Source organism: Mandrillus leucophaeus, unplaced genomic scaffold, assembly GCF_000951045.1.
Source record: "Mandrillus leucophaeus isolate KB7577 unplaced genomic scaffold, Mleu.le_1.0 Scaffold2, whole genome shotgun sequence".
NCBI lineage: Eukaryota > Metazoa > Chordata > Mammalia > Primates > Cercopithecidae > Mandrillus > Mandrillus leucophaeus.
Window position 1 is genome coordinate 12,006,560 of NW_012102031.1, and position 17,560 is coordinate 12,024,119.

The following is a 17,560-nucleotide window of genomic DNA, read 5'->3' on the forward strand; positions in this document are numbered from 1 at the left end:
AAAAAAAAAAAAAAAAAAGTAGCAGGGCATAGTGGCACATGCTTGTAGTCCCAGCTACCCAGGAGGCTGAGGAGGGATGGCCCCTTGAGCTTGGGCAATCAAGGCTACAGTGAGCTATGATTGTGCCACAGCACTCTAGCCTGGGCAACATGGTGAGACTCTGTCTCAAAAAATATATATACACGTATATAGTCATCCTAGTGGGTGTGAAGCAGCATTTCATTGCGGTATTAGTTTGCATTTTCCTAAAGACTAATGATCTTGAGCATCTTTTCATGTACTTGCTGGACATGAGAAATGTCTATTCAAGTCCTTTGCCCATTTGTTTTTATTTTTTTGTTTAATAATTTTAATTATTTTTTAATTTTTATGGGTACATAGTAGGTGTTTATATCTGTGGGGTACATGAGATGTTTGATACAGGCATGTAATGTGAAATAATCACATCATGGAGAATGGGGCAGCCTTTGCCCATTTGTCAATTAGGGTTTTTTCTTTTCTTTCTTGAGTTATAGAAGTTCTATGTATTTTCTGGATAACAGACTTTTATCAGAAGATCATTTGCAAATATTTTCTCCCATTCTGTGGGTTGCCTTCTTTTTTTTTTTTAAGAGACAGGGTCTCGCTCTGTCCTGTCACCCAGGTTGGAGTGCAGTGGTACAATCGTACTGTAACCTCAAATTCCTGTGCTCAAGGAAACCTCTCGCCTCAGCCTCCTGAGTAGCTGAGACTACAGGCATTTGCCAATGCAGTCAGCTATTTTTTTCTGTTTTTATTCTTGTAGAGACAGGGTCTCGTTTCGTTGCCTGGGCTACTGGAACTTTTGGCTTCATGAAATTCTCCTACCTCGGCCTCCCAAAGTGCTGGGATTAAAGGTGTGAGCCAGCACGTCTGGCCCTTCACTTTCTTGATAATGTCTGTCGATGAATAAAAGTTTTTAATTTTGAAGTCTGATTCATCTGCTTTTAATTTGGAGGTTGTGCTTTTGGTGTTGTATCTAAGAACAAGGTTATATGAATTTCCCAGCCAGGCGTGGTAGTTCTATTGTAATCCTAGCAATTTGGGAGGCCGAGGTGGGCGACTGCTTGAGCTCAGGAGTTTGAGACCAGTCTGGGCAACATGACAAAACCCCGTCTCTACAAAAAGTACAAAAAATTAGCTAGGTGTGGTAGCAAACGCCTGTAGTCCCAAGCTACTCAGGCTAAGGCAGGAGGATCCCTTGAGCCCAGGAGGTCAAAGCTACAGTGAGCCATGATTGCTCCATTGCACTTCAGCCTGGGTGACAGTGAGACCCTGTCTCAAAAAATAAAATAAAATAAAATAAAACTTTTTAGGCTGGGTGCGGCAGCTCACGCCTGTAATCCCAACACTTTGGGAGGCTGAGGCAGGCGGATCGCCTGAGGTTAGCAGTTCAAGACCAGCCTGGCCAACATGGTAAAACCCTCTGTCTAGTAAAAATACAAAAAATTAGCTGGGCATGATAGCAGGCATCTGTAATCCCAGCTACTCAGGAGGCTGAGGCAGGAGAATTGAACAGGTGGAGAATTCAGGCAGGTGAGAGAATCACATGAAAATAAAAGTTCAAGAGTAGCCCAGGCAACAAAACGAGACCCTGTCTCTACAAAACTAAAAACAGAAAAAATTTAGCTGGCTGTGTTGGCAAATGCCTGTAGTCCCAACTACTCAAGAAGCTGAGGCAAGAGGATACCTTGAGTACAGGAATTTGAGGTTACAGTCTATGATTATACCACTGCACTCCAACCTAGGTGACAGGATAGAGTAAAACCCTGCCTCTTAAAAAAAATTCAATTCTTTTTTTCAGGTTGTTTGAATGTGGGAGGCAGAGGTTGCAGTGAGCTGAGATCGTACCACTGCACTCCAGCCTGGGTAACAGAGTGAGACTCTGTCTCAAAATAAATAAATAAATAAATAAAATAAAAATAAAACTTTAAAAAATTCTTTCTTATTTTCTTTTTTTTTTAGCCACCACACCCAGCTAAGTTTTTGTTTTTGTGGAGACAAAGTTTTGTCATATTGCCAGGGCTGGTCTGGAATTCCTGGGATCATGCAATCTGCCCACCTCCACCTCCCATGAGCGACCACACCTGGCTCAGCTTTATAGTTTTAGCTCTTTATTTACCTATTTATTTATTTTTGACATGGAGTCTCACTTTGTTGCCCAGGCTGGAGTACAGTGGCATAATCTCGGCTCACTGTAACCTCCACCTCCCAAGTTCAAGTGATTCTCCTGTCTCAGCCTCCTGAGTAGTGGGATTACAGGGCACCCACCACGATGCCTGGCCTAATTTTTGTATTTTTAGTAGAGACAGGGTTTCGTCGCGTTGGCCAGGCTGGTCTCAAACTCCCGACCTCAAGTGATCTGCCCACTTTGGCATCCCAAAGTGCTGAGATTACAGGTTGTGAGCCACCGCGCCCAGCCAATTTTAGCTCTTATATTTAAGTCTTTGATTCATTTTGGTTCCATTTCATATATGATTTGAGGTGAGGGTTCAAATTCATTCTTTTCCATATGGACATTCAGTTGTTCCAGAATAATTTGTTGAAGAGAATATTCTTTCTCTCATTAAAAGAACTTGATGCCCTTGTCTAACTGACCATAGATGTACGGATTGATTTCAATTCAATTCCATTGATCTATATATCTAACCTTACGTCATATCACACTATTCTGATGATTGAGGGTTTTAGTAAGTTTTGAAATTAGAAAGTGAGAGTCCTCCAACTTCGTTCTCCTTTTACAAGATTGTTTTGACTATTCGGGATCCCTTGCAATTCCACATGAATTTTAGGATCAGCATTTCTATTTCTGCAAAAAAAAAAAAAAAGGGGGGGGCACTGGTATTTTGATAGGAACTGCACTAAACTGTAAACTGCTTTGGGTAGTATTGCCAAATGCACAATATTGAGTCTTTCTATCTGTGAACACAGCTTATCTTACTATTTACTCAGGTCTCCATTAACTCCTTTCACAATATTTTATAGATTTTAGTGGACCAGTCTTACAGCTCCCAGGGTAAAGTATTCTAAGTATTTTATTCTTTCAGATTGTTTATTGCTGGTATATAGAAACACAATTATTTTGTGTGTTGATTAGGTATCCTGAAACTTCGTTGAACGCACTAGCTCTCACATTTACTTTGTGGATTTTGAGGATTTTCTACATTTAGGATCATATTATCTGTGAATAGAAATAGTTTTACTTCTTTTTCAATTTGGATGCCTTTTATCTCTTCTGCTTGCCTAGATGGTCTGTCTAGAACTAGTAAGTATAATGTTGAATACCAGTGGCAAAAGCAAGCATACTTACCTTGTTACTCATCTTGGGGGAAAGTTTTCAGTCTTTTACCATTGAGTGTGATGCTAGCTTTGTGTTTTTCATAAATTCTCATAAATCGAGATTATTAGGGTAATTTAAATCTGGAGTCTGGGTTTTAGCTAAAATCGCTAAATTTAGGGCAATTTAACAAAAACAGTGCATTTTTAAAATCTGTATTGGGGGCCGGGCGCGGTGGCTCAAGCCTGTAATCCCAGCACTTTGGGAGGCCAAGACGAGTGGATCACGAGGTCAGGAGATCGAGACCATCCTGGCTAACACGGTGAAACCCCATCTCTACTAAGAAATACAAAAAACTAGCCAGGCGAGGTGGCGGGCACCTGTAGTCCCAGCTACTCGGGAGGCTGAGGCAGGAGAATGGCGTGAACCCAGGAGGCGGAGCTTGCAGTGAGCTGAGATCCGGCCACTGCACTCCAGCCTGGGCTACAGAGCGAGACTTCGTCTCAAAAAAAAAAAAAAAAAAAAAAAATCTGTATTGGGTAACGTTTACATAATGAGACTTAGTGTGTAAGAAGAAATGTACCTTCCACTTGGTAAATAGATCAGCAAGGAAACCATTCACAGCTTTCTCAAAATACAAATCCCCTGAAAAGAAACAATGAAAAGAAGGTGAGAACATGAGCACAATCTTTATTTCTTGTTTGCAATTTCTTCTCTAACTAAATTTCTTCTTCAAGTAAATTTTTCTCTAAGCAATTCCCTAAGTAAATTGCTTGCAATTTCTTCTCTAAGAAAGAGGACCAAAAAGGTGTATTTTGTACATCTTTTTTGTTTGTTTGTTTCTTGTTTTTTTCCAAGACAGAGTCTCGCTCTGCCTCCCAGGCTGGAGTGCAGTGGAGTGATATTGGTCCACTGCAACCTCTGCCTCCCAGATTCAAGCAATTCTCCTGCCTCAGCCTCCCAAGAAGCTGGGATTACAGGCACCTGCCACCACGCCCGGCTAATTTTTGTATTTTTAGTAAATACAGGGTTTCTCCATGTTGGTCAGGCTAGTCTCCAACTCCTGACCTCAGGTGATCCGCCCACCTCAGTCTCCCAAACTGCTAGGATTACAAGGCATGAGCCATTACGCCCAGCCTGTTTTGTACATCTTACAAGATCATAACAGCCAGATGTACAAAGTGGTTTCATTCTCAACTTTCTAAAACGCCAAGTTTATTTATTTATTTTTTGAAGCCAAATTTAATATCTGCCTCACTACTAACAGCCTGTGGCTTCAACGTAAAATGTAGTTTGAAAAAAATTTGATTATTGAAAAAAGCAGTGTATCTTCACAACAAGAAAACACTCTAACCTCCAAATAGGATTATTCTCACAAGGATATTTAAAGTTTGTTAGAAGATGATGTGGGGGACCCTGGGCATTCATGAATTAGCATTTGTAGTTCCAGAAAATTCTCCCCTTAGCAGTTATAATCAGCATTACAAATAGTACCATAAATATCAAAATCCCACATTTCACAGCTCATCTGAATAAATATGTAAACCATAGCCGATGTAGAACGAAACACCACCTGAAATAAAAACACAATTGTATTAAAAAGCAATGCCATATAGAGTTTCAGTTCTATAAGATGAAAAAGTTCTGAAGATCTGCTTCACAACAGTATAAATGTTCTTAACACTACTGAACTATACACTTAAAAATGGTTAAGATGGTAAATTTTGTGATAGGCTTTTTAACCACAATTTTTTTTTAAAGCAATGATAAAAGAATCCCGCGATGTTGGACTTCTTTCTTTCCTTTGTTTTGAGATAGGATCTCACTCTTGCCGCCCAAGCTGAGTGCAGTGACACAATCACAGCTCACTGCAGCCTCAGACTCCCAGGATGAAATGATCCTCCCATTGCAGCCTCCCGAGTAGGTGGGACTATGGGAGTGCATCCCCAGGCCACAGAATTTTTGTATTTTTGTAAAGAGGCAGTCTCCCTATGTTGCCCAGAGTGGTTTCAAACTCCTGGGCCCAAGCAATCCTCACACTGTCTCCAGAGGTGGTTCCTTCCAGTGGGTTCCTGGTCTCCCTAACTTCAAGAATGAAGCTGCAGACCTTCGCAGTGAGTGTTACAGCTCTTACAGGTGGCATGGACCACCTTTGCTCACCAAGAGGGAGCAGCAGCAAGATATATTGTGAACAGCAAAAGAACAAAGCTTCCACGTGGAACGGGACCGGGTTGGGCTGCTGGCTAGGGTGGCCAGCTTTTATTCCCTTATTTGTCCCAGCCCACGTCCTACTGATTGGTCCATTTTACAGAGCGCTGATTGGTCCATTTTACAGAGTGCTGATTGGTGCACTTACAATCCTTTAGCTAGACAAAGAGTGCTGATTGGTGCATTTGCAATCCTCTAGCTAGACAGAAAAGTTCTCCAAGTCCCCACTTGACCCAGAAAGTCCAGCTGGCTTCACCTCTTACCACCTTTGCCTCCTGAAGTGTTGGGATTACAAGCATGAGCCACAGCTTGGGGCCATGACTTGGGACCTCTAACAGCAAACTTCATCGAAGCTTTCTTTGTTTCATTTAAATAGTTACTGAACTCTTACTCTGAGCCCTGTTTCAGAGACAGTGAAAAGAAGATCTGTTCCCTATCCTCTAGGAGCTTACAGTACAAGATAAAAACATGCAAAACATTCCAGCATATACAAAGGTTCTATGAACATTTACACAAGAAATGCAGGGGAAAGGGCAGTGAATCTACCTGGGAAAGTTATGGAAATCTCATTATGAAGACAGAACTTGGGCTAAGATGTGCCAGGTGATGAGTTGCCAGTCTAATAAATTATAACTCACATTGTACTTCCATTACTCTCAGACTGCCTCAATGAAAAGCATAAGTGGTTTTCTAGCCCTGTGTGCTATACCACAGAGCCTTTCCTCCATAAGGCTCTAAAGAAGTTTAGAGGGAACGTAAAATGTAAATCTCTAACACTCCTTTAGTCCATCAGAGACCTGCTCCTTAAAGACTGAAGCTCCTGGCCGGGCACGGTGGCTCACGCCTGTAATCCCAGCACTTTGGGAGGCTGAGGCAGGTGGATCACCTGAGGTCAGGAGTTGGAGACCAGCCTGACCAACATGGCGAAACCCTGTCTCTACTAAAATACAAAAATTAGCCAGGTATGGTGGCGAGCGCCTGTAATTCCAGCTACTGGGGAGGCTGAGGCAGGACAATCGCTTGAACCCGGGAGGCTGAGGTTGCAGTGAGCCAAGATCACACCACTGCACCCCAGCCTCGGTGACAGAATGAGACTCCGTCTCAAAAAAAAAAAAAAAAAATTCAGAGAAATGAACAGAAATATAGGTTATATTGTCTAAAAGTTATAATAATAAATATGCAAGGTTCTTATAATTAAAGTTGTTTTCCTCTGTCTGTCTGTAGAGACAAGGTCTCACTCTGTCTCCCAGGTAGGAGTGCAGTGGCACCATCATAGCTCACTGCAACATCAAACTCCTGGGCTCAAGTGATCATCCTGCCTCAGCCTCCCAAGCAGCTGAGATTACAGGTGTGGGCCACTAGCCCAGCTAAATTTTCTTTTGAGAGATGGGTTCTCCCTCTATTGCCCAGGCTGGTCTCAATCTCCTGGGCTCAAGCAATCCCCCTACCTTGGCCTCCTAAAGTCCTGGGATTACAGACATGAGCCACCATGTCCAGCCTCATCTTATTTAATATTTTTTTGGCCAGATGTGGTGGCTCACCCCTGTAATCCCAACATGTTGGGAGGCTGATGTGGGCGGATCACTTGAGGTCAGGAGTTCAAGACCAACCTGGCCAACATGGTAAAACCCCGTCTCTACTAAAAATATAAAAAGTCAGGTGTGGTGGCAAGTGCCCGTAGTCCCAGCTACTCAGGAGGCTGAGGGAGGAGAGTCTCTTGAACCCAGGAGGCGGAAGTTGTAGTGAGCTGAGATCGCACCACTGCACTCCAGCCTGGGTGACACAGCAAGACTCCATCTCAAAAATAATAATAATAATAATAAATAAATACAATAAAAATAAAGTTGTGTTTTTCTGATGGGTGTGGTGGCATGTGCCTGTAATCCCAGATACTGAAACAGGCCTGCTAGAGCCCAGGAAGGACCCCAGAATAACACAACAAGACCCCCATCTCAAAAATAATTAATTAAAAAGAAAATTTGGAAGTCTTGTTTCTCTAATCAGATAATAAATTCTTTGGTTTTTTTTTTTTTTTTTTTTTTGAGACAGAGTTTCACTCTATGTGATCTTGGCTCACGGCGACCTCCACCTCTTGGGTTCAAGTGATTCTCTTGCCTCAGCCTCCCAAGTAGCTGGGATTACAGGCATGCACCACCAAGCCCGGTTTATTTTGTATTTTTAGTAGAGATGGGGTTTCTCCATGTTGGTCAGGCTGGTCTCGAACTCCCAACCTCAGGTGAACCACCCGCCTTGACCTCCCAAAGTGCTGGGATTACAGGTGTGAGCCACTGCACCCGGCCCAGATGATGAATTCTTGAAGCAGTGAAGCCTGTCTAATATTTCACTCCACCAACATTTGAGAGACTACTAGGTGCCAGTAGACATGCCAGAGAACTTTGGCATATAAAGGTTAAAGATGCATCCTTGCTCTGAGGGTGCTCACAGTCCAGTGACAAGGCACAGAAGCAAGCGCACCTACCGCAGTGTGGGAACTGCTAATGAGTGCACAGATCCAGGGTGCCATGGAGGTACTTTCAGCGTGGTGGACCAGGAAGGCTCTCCAGAAGCAGGGAATCCTAAGACTAGAGCTGAGACCTGGATGAGTGGCTTGGGAAGGGGAAACGCAGGGTCTAGGCACCTCAGGTTACAGAGGGCAGCATGTGTAAAGACATAGTGGCAAGAGAGAAGATAGCATGTTGGGGAACAACGAGTGGTTTGCGTGGCGAGGACACTGGGGGGCAGTGGGGAACAACACATGGGAGAAGTGATGAAGAGAACTCCAGACTCAACTGCCTCTAGTGATTCCTCCACTCAGGTGTCCAACAGACTTCTCCCAAATGGAGCTTCCTAATGTCCCCAACCTGCTTCTTCCCTGTCTTCCCCATCTCATAAATGGCACCACCATCTACCTAGCTGTTCAGTCCTTCTCTTTCCTTCACTCCTCACATCCAATCTACAAGCAAGTTCTGTAGACCCTATCCAGAAATGTGTCTCATACCTGCCCACATCCTTCCACTGTTACAGCTCTCACCTTAGTCCATACCACCATTTTCTTGCTAGACTATAGCGGGTCTTCTAACTCACTTATCTGCTTTTACTCTTGACCCTGGAAACAACTCTCTATACCAGAGCCAGAAGGGCTGCAGCACTTAATGCTAAATGCCTATCCATTCTTCCCTTCTTCTGATTCTGTTCTGAAAGGCAAGAGACCCAACCAAAAGACAAAACTTTCCAGCCTCCATAGCAGCTACAAGTGACTAAAATCTGGCCTGTAAGCTTTAAATGGAAGTGTTGTGTCCATAAAGGAAGCTGACTTGGTGGGGCGATACACCTCTTGTCTCTCTTTCCTTCCTCTCTCCTCTGCCTGGAATATGGATGTGATTATATCAGCTCTAGGTGGACATGGAAGCCCTACCCTGAGGATAACAGAACAATAAGACACAAGGACACCAATAATGGTGACACTATTGTACCAACCATGAATTACATACCCATGATTTCTTTTACATGACAGAGAAAAGTTGACCTTTGGCCATTAGAGCCGGTGATTTGGAGGGTTTTATTCAACAAAATACAACTGAATGAGTAGTGATCGTTTAAAAGCATAATTCAAGTATCACTCTGCCACTTAAAACCCATCAGTGGATTCTAATTCTCCTTAGAAAAACTCTAAACTGGTTCTAACCACCTTGAAGGCCCCACACGAACTGGCTGGAACCTGCCTATCTCCTCACCAACATCGTTCTCCCTGCCTGTCTGCAATACTTCCACCACACTGACTTCTGAAAATTGTTTCCTCTGCCTGGAATACTCTTCACCCCAACATTTATAAAATAGCTAAGTCTCACTATTCAGATACCTTTGCAGGAAAGCAAAGGCACGATTATGGTGAGTACTCTGGCAATTAATTGGGTCATGTGTATACGCACACACACAAAACATACATATATTTACAAACAATGTAAATATATCCAATGTAAACAACAGGAAATTACAAAAATGAGGTTCGTAGAGTGGTTCCCTCTAAGGGCACATTGGGTCTCAACCAAGGGTGATTTTACCCCTCAGGGGACATTTGGCAGGTCTGGAGAAATTTCTGGCTGTCATAACTTGTAGGTTTTTAGGGTAAAGGGTGGTGGGTGATACTGGCATCTCGTGAGTAGAGGCCAGGGATGCTGCTAAACATTCTGCAATGCACAAGACAACCCCTACAACATATTAACATTTTGGGCCAGATAACTCTTTGCTCTGGAGGCCTGCTCTGGATGTGCAGCATGTTTAGCAGGATTCTCACTAGATGCCAATTTCACAACCCCTCAGTTGTGACAACCAAATATGTCTTTAGACATTGTCAAAAGACCCCTGAAGGGAGCAAAATCACCCCTGGTTGAAAACGACTGCTCTCAGAGAAGGCATGGAGATGGGAACGAGCAAAAGTAGACATACGGTTTTACCAGCATGGGTAACGTTCATTGGCAAAGGTCTCTCTTCAAGTTTATGACATGATCTTCCATAGGGCTTAACTTTTGCTATGTATGAATGGGCATGGCATTCTGCAGGCCAGATACTGTATCTTTCTGTTTGAAATTAAACAGACCCCTTCAGAAGAAAATGAAGATCAATTCCAAACTGGAGACATTCAACTGTAAAACAGTTTCAAGAGAACTTGATATTACTAGTTCCATGTAGGCAAATAGTAGCAGTCAAGAGCGTATCAGATTTTTGTTTGTGTTTTTTGTTTGTTTGTTTTTGAGACGGGGTCTTGCTGTATGTCACCCAGGCTGGAGTGCAATGATGCAATCATGACCCACTGCAGCCTCGAACTCCTGGGATCCGGTAATTCTCCCACCTCAGTTTCCTGAATAGCTGAGACCAGAGGCACCCATCACCATGCCTAGCTAATTTTTGTATAGGTGGGTCTCTCCATGTTGCACAGGCTTGTCTTGAACTCCTGGGACAAAGCAATCTGCCCACCTTGGTGTCCTGCCCCACCCTTGTTTTATTTTTGATTTTAGGACTTAGCCATAATGGGATGGGGAGATAAAACCAAAAATGCATTTTATAAATCTTACCCTGGTATCTTCACTGATGTAACCACACATGACCTTCTCATTCTTAACCCACAGCTCACCAGCCTGTGCTCTGAAAGGATACACACACAAGTTATTACAAGTCTTACATGAAACCAATACATGCCTGGTGCAGTAGCTCACACCTGTAATCCCAGCACTTTGGGAAGCCGAGGCAGGTGAATTACCTGAGGTCAGGAGTTCAACAACAGCCTGGACAACATGATGAAACCCCATCTCTACTAAAAATCCAAAAAAATCAAACAGTCATGGTGATGGGTACCTATAATCTCAGCTTCTCAGGAAGCTGAGGCAGAATCGCTTGAACTCAGGAGGCGGAGGTTGCAGTGAGCCGAGATCATGCCATTGCACTCCAGGCAACAAGAGCGAAACCCCGTCTCAAAAACGAAAAAAAAGGTGAATAGTACGGCAGAAACAGCATGGCTTTCAGACCTGACCAGCCTGGAGAGAAACTGGTCTAGGCAAGAATCTCAGCTGAGTATCACTTACTAGGTGAATGGCCATAGTAACCTCATGAGGTTCACTGGCATTATCTTTAAAAATGAGACAATGGGCCAGGCGTGGTGACTCACACCTATAATCGCAACACTTTGGAAGGCCAAGGTTGGCAGATCGCTTGAGCCCAGGAGTTGACACCAGCCTGGGCAGCATAGTGAGACCTGTCACTACAAAAAATACAAAATATTAGGCAGGTGTGGTGACACATGGTAGTCCCAGCTACCTAGGAGGTTGAGGTAGGAAGATCACCTGGGCCTCAGAGGTCAAGGCTATAGTGAGCTGTGATTGCACCACTACACTCCAGTTTGGGCAACAGAGTGAGACTGTCTCAAAAAAACAAAACAAAAAAACAAACCAAAAGAGACAAAGAAGCCTACGCCTTACAGAGCTGTTTTCTTTTTCTTTTTCTTTTTTTTTTTTGAGATGGAGTCTCACTCTGTCGCCCTGTCTGGAAGGCAGTGGAGTGATCTCAGCTTAGTGCAACCTCCGACTCCCTGGTTCAAGCGATTCTCCTGCCTCAGCCTCCTGAATAGCTGGGACTACAGGCACATGCCACCATGTCCAGCTAATTTTTTGTATTTTTAGTAGAGACGAGGTTTCACCATGTTGGCCAGGATGGTCTAGACCTCCTGACCTCGTGATCTGCCCGCCTCAGCCTCCCAAACTGCTAGATTTATAGGCATGAGCCACCGCACCCAGCCTTCTACAGAGCTGTTTTCAAATTAAACTAGATTAATGTGCAGAAACTGTTCAGGACAGTGTGAGGATAGGAGGTGCTCAATTAAGTTTACTAGCAAGAAGTAGAATTACAGCAGGTATTAACACAAAATGCTATCCTGGAGAACAGTGATAGCTGTTAGCTGAGCACCCTGTAATCAATCATCCCTCAATGAACCCCCTCAAGCCCTTATCTTCTACCAATTTCACTCTTTCTCCCAACCTGCTGCACCTAAACAATCAGTCCTCATAAAAAAGGGAGACAAAGGCTGGGTGCAGTGGCTCACACCTGTAATCCCAGCACTTTGGGAGGCTGAGGTGGGCGGACCACGAAGTCAGGAGTTTGAGACCAGCCTGGCCAACATGGTGAAATCCTGCCTCTACTGAAAACACAAATATTAGTCAGGCGTGGCAGCAGGCGCCTGTAATCCCAGCTACTCGGGAGACTGAGGCAGGAGAATCGCTTGAACCTGGAAGATGGAGGTTGCAGTGAGCTGAGATTGCGCCACTGCACTCCAGCCTGGGCAACAAGAGTAAAACTCTGTCTCAAAAAAACAAAAAACAAAAAGCAAACAAAAAAAAGGAAGACAAAAATCAGATAAAAGCCCAGAAAATGTTGTGTACTATGAGTTACAGCTCAGGCTACCTGGGAAATGCTGGACAATCAATCAATCCCTCTGGGTCTACCCCATGCCAAAATGAAGAAGGCTGGACCAGGCCTATGGCTTATACCAAGTGGGATGTTTCTCATACTCCTTTGCCCAGTTACGTCTGTGAATGAACAAGTGTCACAAGACTGACCTGAGAAGAGATTTGTATTTATTTAATATCATAATAAGGAGGTCAGGCACGGTGGTTCACACCTGCAATCCCAGCACTTTGGGAGGCCGAGGTGGGTGGATCACAAGGTCAAGAGATCGAAACCCATCCTGGCCAATGTGGTGAAAACCCATATCTACTATCTTGCTATCTCCCAGAGTGGCCTCAAATTCTTGGGCTTAAGAGATTCTCCCACCTCAGACTCCCAAGTAGGTGAAACTACCGGCACACACAGCCACACCTAGCTAATTTTTTTGTATTTTTAGTAAAGACGGGGTTTCACTATGTTGTCTAGGCTGGTCTTGCACTCCCAGACTCAAGCAATCTGCCCACTTAAGCCTCCCAAGTGCTGGGATTACAGGCGTGAGCCACCACACCCAGTCAGCTCTGTTTATAATCATCCGAACCCCACATTAACAGGACCTCTAAAACAAGCTTGGTGTGGCCAGAGGTGGTGTGATCCCAGCACTTTGGGAGGCTGAGGCAGGCAGATTACCCGAGGTTGGGAGTTCACGACCAGCCTGACAAACATGGTGAAATCCCATCTCTACCAAAAACACAAAATTAGCCAGGCATGGTGGCAGGTGCCTGTGATCCCAGCTACTTGAGAGGCTGAGGCAGGAGAATTGCTTAAGCCTGGGAGGCAGAGGTTGCAGAGCCGAAATCACGCCACTGCACTCCAGCCTGGGTGAAAGAGTGAGACTCATCTCAAAAAAAAAAAAAAAAGTTACAATGTGATCCAACAGGCTAGGGTTTACGGTATTTTTTTAAAGCAAAATGTCAGTCAATAGGAAATAAGATTTTGCTACTATATATATATATTTTGTTGTTGTTGTTGTTTGGTTTTTTTGAGATGGGGTTTCACTCTTGTTGCCCAGGATGGAGTACAATGGCACGATCTCGGCTCACCACAACCTCTGCCTCCTAGGTTCAAGCAATTCTCCTGCCTCAGCCTCCGGAGTAGCTGGGATTACAGGCACCTGCCATCACGCCTGGCTAATTTTTGTATTTTCAGTAGAGATGGGGTTTCACCATGTTGGCCAGGCTGGTCTCAAACTCATGACCTCAGGTAATCCACCCGCCTCGGCCTCCCAAAGTGCTGGGATTACAGGCGTGAACCACCAAACCCAGCTCATATGTTCTTAACTATTTAACTATTATCAGATTGAAAGTTTAATTGCACAGAAATTCTTTGACCATTTACAATGACTTTAACTATACAAATGACTATACTTTATTTTTCTCATAGTAGGCCCAAAGCATCTTTTTTCTCAGGCATTCACGAAGTCAGCAAAAGAAAGTAATCTTTGATCCAGTGTAGAAATACTGTAAGTCTTCTGGAGAAAAGATAGAAGACTGTAGTTTACATTTAACCATGCCTGAGCCAAATATCAGGACAGACCTTTAAAAGTCTAAAAGTGGCCAGCTGCAGTGGCTCATGCCTGTAATCTCAGCACTTTAGGGGGCTGAGCCAAGAGGATCGTTTGAGCCCAGGAGTTGGAAACCAGCCTGAGCAACATAGTGAGACCCTGTCTCTACCAAAACGAAAAAAAAAAAAAAGAGCCAGGCGCGCTGGCATGCACTTGTAGTCCTAGCTACTCAGAAAGCTGAGGTGGGAGTACTGCTTGGGCCTAGGAGGTTAAGGCTGTAGTGAGGTATGATGGCACAACCGCATTCCAGCCTGGGCGATACAGGAAGCCCATCTCAAAAATAAATTAAAAAAAATAAAGTTAAAAACTGACACTATGTGAGGGTTTTCTTTTCTCCATCTAGAACTGTGTGTATGAGGGTATTTACATAGAGAAACAAAGAACTTAAAAAAGAAAGAGATCAGCCGAGCGTAGTGGCTCACATCTGTAATCTTATCACTTTTGGAGGCCAAGGTGTACAGATCATTTGAGGTCAGGAGTTCAACACCAGCCTGGCCAACATGGTGAGACCCCGCGTCTACTAAAGAACAAAAATTAGCCAGGCATGGTGGTGCATGCCTGTAGTCCCAGCTATTCAGGAGGCTGAGGTAGGAGAATCACTTGAATATAACACGTGCGTGTGTGTGTGTGTGTGTGTGTGTGTGTGTGTGTGTGTGTGTATAATTTAAAAAGAGAAAGCAATAGAAAAAAAAATGAGAGAGATCTAAATAGGTTTCCAAACCAAGGCTGGCAAACTACATACAGCCTTCAAGCCAACTCTCCCCTATCTCCTGTTTTCATATGGCCCACAGTTAAGAATGGCTGTTATATTTTTAAATGGTCGAAACACACAAACACACAGAATATGCAATAGACCTGACATCTATTGTGACTCACAAAATCTAAAATATTTATTAACTGGTCCTTCACAGAAGAATATTCTAAACCAACTATTCCATTTTGCAGATGTGAAGACTAAAGGTTTACCAGAGTTACCCAACATCACTCGAACCACTAATCACAGTGATGGCTAAACACTGGCTCTGCAGATACAGATCCAGGCTTCCTGACCCCTAGATACCCATCCAGTAGAGATCTGCTGATATTGGAGGCATAAACCTAGGTTGCATTTTTTGTGCTGCTTCAGATTTAGTCACTTCTTGGGTTGTGCTTTAGTTGCTTGGATTTTTTAAAGAACACTGACTCGCTAACACATTTTTTTGTTTGTTTTCAAAGATGGGGTCTCACTCTGTTGCCCAGGCTGCAGTGCAGTAATGCAATAATAGCTCACTGCAGCCTCAACCTGTGTTCAAGTGCTCCTCCTATCTGTTTCCCAAGTACCTCAAACTAGAGAAGCCCTGACACCAACCCCGTTCTTTTTTCTGTTATTTTAGACGGAATCTGACTCTGTTACCCAGGCTAGGGGGCAGCAGAATGATGAAGGCTCACTACAGCCTTGAACCTCCCTGGATTCAGGTGATCCTTCCACCTCAGCCTCCCAAGTAACTGGGTCTACAGGCGCCATCATGCCCAGCTAATTTTTGTATTTTTTGGTAGGGATGGGGTTTCAGCATATTGCCAGGTTGGTCTTGAACTCCCAGGCTCAAGCAAACTACCCACCTCAGTCTCCCAAAGTGCCGGGATTACAGGCATGAGCCACTGCACCTAGCCATAATTGCGTGTGTGTGTGTGTGACGGAATCTTGCTCTGTCGCCAGGCTAGAGTGTAGTGGTGTGATCTCGACTCACTGAACCTCTGACTCCCTGGTTCAAGTGATTCTCCTGCCTCAGCCTCCTGAGTAGCTGGGATTACAGGCATATGCCACCACACCCAGCTGATTTTTGTATTTTTAGTACAGACGGGGTTTCACCATGTTACCCAGGATGATCTCGATCTCCTGACCTTGCGATCCACCTGCCTCGGCCTCCCAAAGTGCTGGGATTACAGGCGTGAGCCACCAAATCCAGCAAAATACACACACACACACACACACGCACGCACATATAAATATATATATATTTTTTTGTATAGATGAGGTCTTGCTATGTTGTCCAGGCTGGTCTTAAACTCCTGGCCTCAAGTGATCCTCATGCCATAGTCATTTTACTTGGCTGCCCTCCAATGATTAACACCTTTTTTGGGGGAAAAAAAATGAAGCCTTTATCCTTTCTTTCTTTTTAGGATCAGTATTTCATTCTGGTCTAGTAGCCCTAGTTGATGATGAAAAGTTACTTACAAAAAGATTCTGGCTAATAAATGTAGAAGGGATGACTGAATTTAAAAAAAAAAACAAAAAAAGAAAAGAAAATCAACATTTTATAACAATCCTCAATGGATGAAACCACTAGGTGAAAAGTTGATGGGGACCAGGCACAGTGGCTTATGCCTGTAATCCCAGCACTTTGTGGGACTGAGGCAGGGGGATCACCTGAGATCAGGAGTTTGAGACCAACCCGGCCAACATGGTGAAACTCCATCTCCACTAAAAATAGGCATGGTGGTGCGCGCCTGTAGTCCCAGCTACTCAGGAGGCCGAGGCAGAAGAATTGCTTGAACCTGGGAGGTGGAGGTTACAGTGAGCCAAGATCACACCACTGCGCTCCAGCCTGGGCGACAGAGTAAGACTCCGTATCAACAACAACAAAAAAAGAAAAGTTGATGGGGATCTTTATGAGGGACTACACTGTGTACCCTGTGACCACGCTGACCAATCTTAGGATCACAAGTCAGTTAACAAGACATAAATACGCCAGGTGCAGTAGCTCACTCCTGTAATCCCAGCACTTTGGGAGTCCAAGGTGGGCAGTTCACGAGGTCAGGAGTTCGAGACTAGCCTGGCCAACATGGTGAAACTCCATTTCCACTAAAAATACAAAAACTTAAAATTAAAAAAAATTAGCTAGGTGTGCTGGCGGGTGCCTGTAATTCCAGCAACTCACAAGGCTGATGCAGGATAATTGCTTGAAACCAGGAGGCGGAGGTTGCAGTCAGCCAAGGTCGCACCACTGCACTCCAGCCTGGGTGACAGAGCAAGACTCCGTCTCGAAAAAAAAAAAAGATATAAATATGATTATGTATACACAGTAAATTTCAGGAAAGACACAAGTTGTTTCTGGAGAGAGGAATGTATATTTCATGAGATACCTTTCTGAACTATTTGAATGCTTTAATTATGTGCATGTTGTACTTTTTTTTTTTTTTTTTGAGACAGTCTCACTCTGTGACCCAAGCTGGAGTGCGGTGGCATGATAACGTCTCACTGCAGCCTCTACCTCCCAGGGCTCAGGCAATCTCCCCACCTCAGCCTCCTGAGTAGCTTGGACTACAGGTGCGTGTCACCATGCCCAGCTAATTTTTGTATGTTTTTGTAGAAATGGGCTTTCACTATATTGCCCAGGCTGGTCTTCAACTCCTGGGCTCAAGCAATAATCTACCCACCTCGGCATCCCAAAGTGTTGGGATTACAAGCGTAAGCCACCACATCCAGCCACTTTTTAAATTTAAAGGGGATTTCAAAAAGTCCC

At 44.0% G+C, this 17,560-nt stretch overlaps 1 protein-coding gene across 4 annotated transcripts in view; it reads right to left on the reverse strand.

Annotated features, from left to right (window-relative positions):
• DEPDC5 (DEP domain containing 5) overlaps positions 1-17,560 on the reverse strand; it is a 166,880-nt gene that overhangs the window by 134,258 nt on the left and 15,062 nt on the right. For all 4 annotated transcript variants that reach the window (XR_001005987.1, XM_011979007.1, XM_011979006.1 and 1 more), the window contains exons 8-10: positions 10,576-10,645; positions 4,790-4,868; positions 3,879-3,940 (exon numbers count right to left, since the gene is read on the reverse strand). Coding sequence is in view for 3 of the 4 variants with exons in the window: in XM_011979007.1 (XP_011834397.1) it covers positions 3,879-3,940; positions 4,790-4,868; positions 10,576-10,645 (211 nt within the window). In the remaining variant the exon portion in view is untranslated. The remainder of the gene's footprint in view (positions 1-3,878; positions 3,941-4,789; positions 4,869-10,575; positions 10,646-17,560) is intronic.